General features: G+C 39.6%; 1 protein-coding gene across 1 annotated transcript in view; it reads left to right on the top strand.

Moving 5' to 3' along the window:
• The window catches only part of UPF3A (UPF3 regulator of nonsense transcripts homolog A (yeast)), a gene marked incomplete at its 5' end in the record, with an annotated part of 19,082 nt that overhangs the window by 4,003 nt on the left and 11,822 nt on the right, over positions 1-3,257 (top strand). Inside the window, one exon of the mRNA XM_006769315.2 lies at positions 2,432-2,538. Coding sequence (XP_006769378.1) covers positions 2,432-2,538 — 107 coding nt within the window. The remainder of the gene's footprint in view (positions 1-2,431; positions 2,539-3,257) is intronic.

Below are 3,257 nucleotides of genomic sequence, written 5' to 3' on the forward strand. Positions count from 1 at the left end.
TTAAAATCAAATCTGATATTGTTTTACCTTTTATTTGGTGTGTGGAAGGTGTGCGGAAGAGGGGGGAGTCTTATACGGCGAGTATATAACAAACTCTGTATTTTGAGTGGAAATGTTAGGGGGTTGTCTTATACGCCCAGTCGTCTTATACGCCGGCAAATACGGTAGATATAAAAGTCTAATGACTGAACAACTAGTTGACCAGCTGCTATGATGCACACTGACCACCAGGGGCAGATACTCAATGCAGGAGCTGCTTTCTGGTGGTCAGTGCACTCCCACACGGGGAGTGCCACTCAGCCAGAAGCAGGCCTCATGGCTGGCCAGCGCAGCTGCTGCAGTGGCAGGAGCCTCTCCTGACTCCACCAGTGCTACCGAGCAGTGGTGGCAGGTGTGTGCAATGAGCTGGGATGAGCGTGAGTGGCCCAGTGCCCAGCCCCGGCTTGGACTCCTCCCTGGCTACCTGCCACTTGGCACACTGCTACATCCCTCGGGGGATGTCCAACTTCCGGTTTAGGCCAATCCCGCAGGCCAGGCTGAGGGTCCTGGATTGCAAGAGGGCGCAGGCCAGGCTGAGGGACACTCCTTTTCCCCCAAACCCCCACCTTTCGTGCACGAATTCATTCACTGGGCCTCTAGTTGTAGATAATAGAAGACATCTCCATTTCCCACATGTTCCCAGAAATCAGTACAGTCCTTTATTTCTGCAAGTTATTTTAAGTAGGCAGATCATTAAAAGCCTCTAAAATAGATTTGAAATATGCCTCTATTGGAACCACCAGTCTAAAAAAACAAACAAAACCAGACCAAGTAACAACATATTACTTAATTTTTGTTTTTGAATATCAAGAAACAATATTTCATGTAGCTTTTTAAAGTAAAATGTAATAAGATATAACAAAGTAAATTGAATATACAGATGTATAACCTGATGAATTTTTACAAGAGAACATGCCCATGTAACTAACACCAGATAAAGAAACAGAAATCCCAGACCCCAGAAGTTCCACTCTGCTCCCTTTTATAACTAGCACCCACACTCCACTCCACTCCTCTCAATTTATATCTTTTTCAATTCCCTTTTACAACTTGGGAGAGGGATGACTCTGACAACACTTTTTATTTTCAAATCTCGCTTTTGTTAACAAAGAGTGCTGAGCTCAGGTTAGACCTTCAACAGGTGACAGTTTGGCCATGATTTAGTGATTTTCACTATGTTTTTATTATGATCTTTGTTATTCTTTTTATCTTCAGTATCATGAATTCTTATTTATGGTAGCCATAAAACTTTCCTTTTGAATAAATACATTAAAATAAATAATGTCAGCCGAAACCGGTTTGGCTCAGTGGATAGAGCATCGGCCTGCGGCCTGAGAGGTCCCAGGTTCGATTCCGGTCAAGGACATGTACCTGGGTTGCGGGCACATCCCCAGTGGGGGATGTGCAGGAGGCGGCTGATCGATGTCTCTCATCGATGTTTCTGACTCTTTCTCTCTCTCTCCCTTTCTCTCTGTAAAAAATCAATAAAATATATTTTTTTAAAAAAATAATGTCTATTCAACAAAAAGTACCTCTAATAGATAAATATAAATATGGTTTAAAAAAACATAAAGATGATATTCAAATGACTAAAATTTAGGAGTTTTCCTAAACATACAGTTAAAGGAGGGCTGACACTGGACCCCGTTTCTCTGGGCCTCAGGGTACTCATCTGTGACATCAGGTTAGCAGGGGTGGGCAAACTTTTTGACTCGAGGGCCACAATGGGTTCTTAAACTGGACCTGAGGGCCGGAACAAAAGCATGGGTGGAGTGTTTGTGTGAACTAATATAAATTCAAAGTAAACATCATTACATAAAAGGGTACGGTCTTTTTTTTTTAGTTTTATTCATTTCAAACGGGCCGGATCCGGCCTGCGGGCCGTAGTTTGCCCACAGCTGGGTTAGAGTATCTGCCCTGAAGGAAATTGGTGGTTGTGAGATAGCAGAGAAAGGCTTAGTTCTGTAGATCCTGTTCACTGTGCTACAGTAAATACTCTAACACCTAAAAATGATCTCTAGATCAGTAAACCATCTTTTTCACAATATAACATTTTATTCTGTGAAGGAATTATAACTAGATTGTATTGCAGCCACGATGCAAGATGAGGCGTGACTTTGCTTTTCAACCCCTGAGGACCAATATTTTAGCCCTGGCTCCATGCAGTAGAGAAACTAACCTAGAGTCTTTCCCAAGTCATTAAAAAGATATCAGTTAATGTTTTGTTTGTTTGTGTGTTGTTGTTTTTGCTAAAGAATATCCAGATTGTTGTTCTTTTGACAAAGAAGTTTTATCTGAAGTAGTTTTGTTGTATTCAGACAAGGGAAACAAAGGCAAAATTAAAGAAGTCCTGTTTTTTACTAACCATTTTCACTGTTATTTCTCATTTCAGTCTTTATCCTCATCTCTACTCCAGAGCATACATTAATTTTAGAAATCCTGACGACATTCTTCTTTTCAGAGATCGGTTTGATGGCTATATCTTCATTGACAACAAAGGTTGGGTCATTGGCTTTTTAAACCCTTTGTTACAATCTTTAAGTACATTAATTACATTATGCTGGAATATTTGTGAGTGTTAATAAAAAAGCTACCAGATACTAATCTAAGTAAAACAGAAATATACATCATTATTGTGATTGTATGCTTGTTAAAAATTAAAATGATATATAAATGGAAAGGATTCTAACAGTTGTGTAATAGTGATAACCTATTTATGTATTATCATTGGAGATTGAAGTTTTTCCATATAAATGCGCTTTCTGGATAAGTGAACTTTGCTTTTTATGTCTCCAAACTAAATTATTTTACCCGTGTTTGATAAAATTTTCTAAACTATATTATATATTTATATCAGCATCTTCCTAAACAGAATATTCTTCATAGTTATGCCATTTCCGGATGAAGCCATGAGGGAAGGGATTGTAATAGCATCAGTTTTTGACCCTGTTTAACAGGGTTATGTGCTGAGACAATGTAATTGACCTCTACGTTAAATGGTTCCAATTCTCTGTACTTTTTAGATTCTACTTATGACATTTTTTTCTATTTCCTCCTTTCCTGTCAGACTGTCAGCCATTGTGTTCACTGCTATCATGTGTGTACACTTTTAAGAGCATGTTGTTTTCTATACACCCATCACCAACCAACCTCTTTCCATTTCACCCCACCCCCAACTACTGACAAGAGTTTTCTTCCCTTCCACTGTAGGGGGCCGG

The sequence above is a fragment of the Myotis davidii genome, unplaced genomic scaffold (genome assembly GCF_000327345.1).
Source record: "Myotis davidii unplaced genomic scaffold, ASM32734v1 scaffold444, whole genome shotgun sequence".
Classification (NCBI taxonomy): Eukaryota; Metazoa; Chordata; class Mammalia; order Chiroptera; family Vespertilionidae; genus Myotis; species Myotis davidii.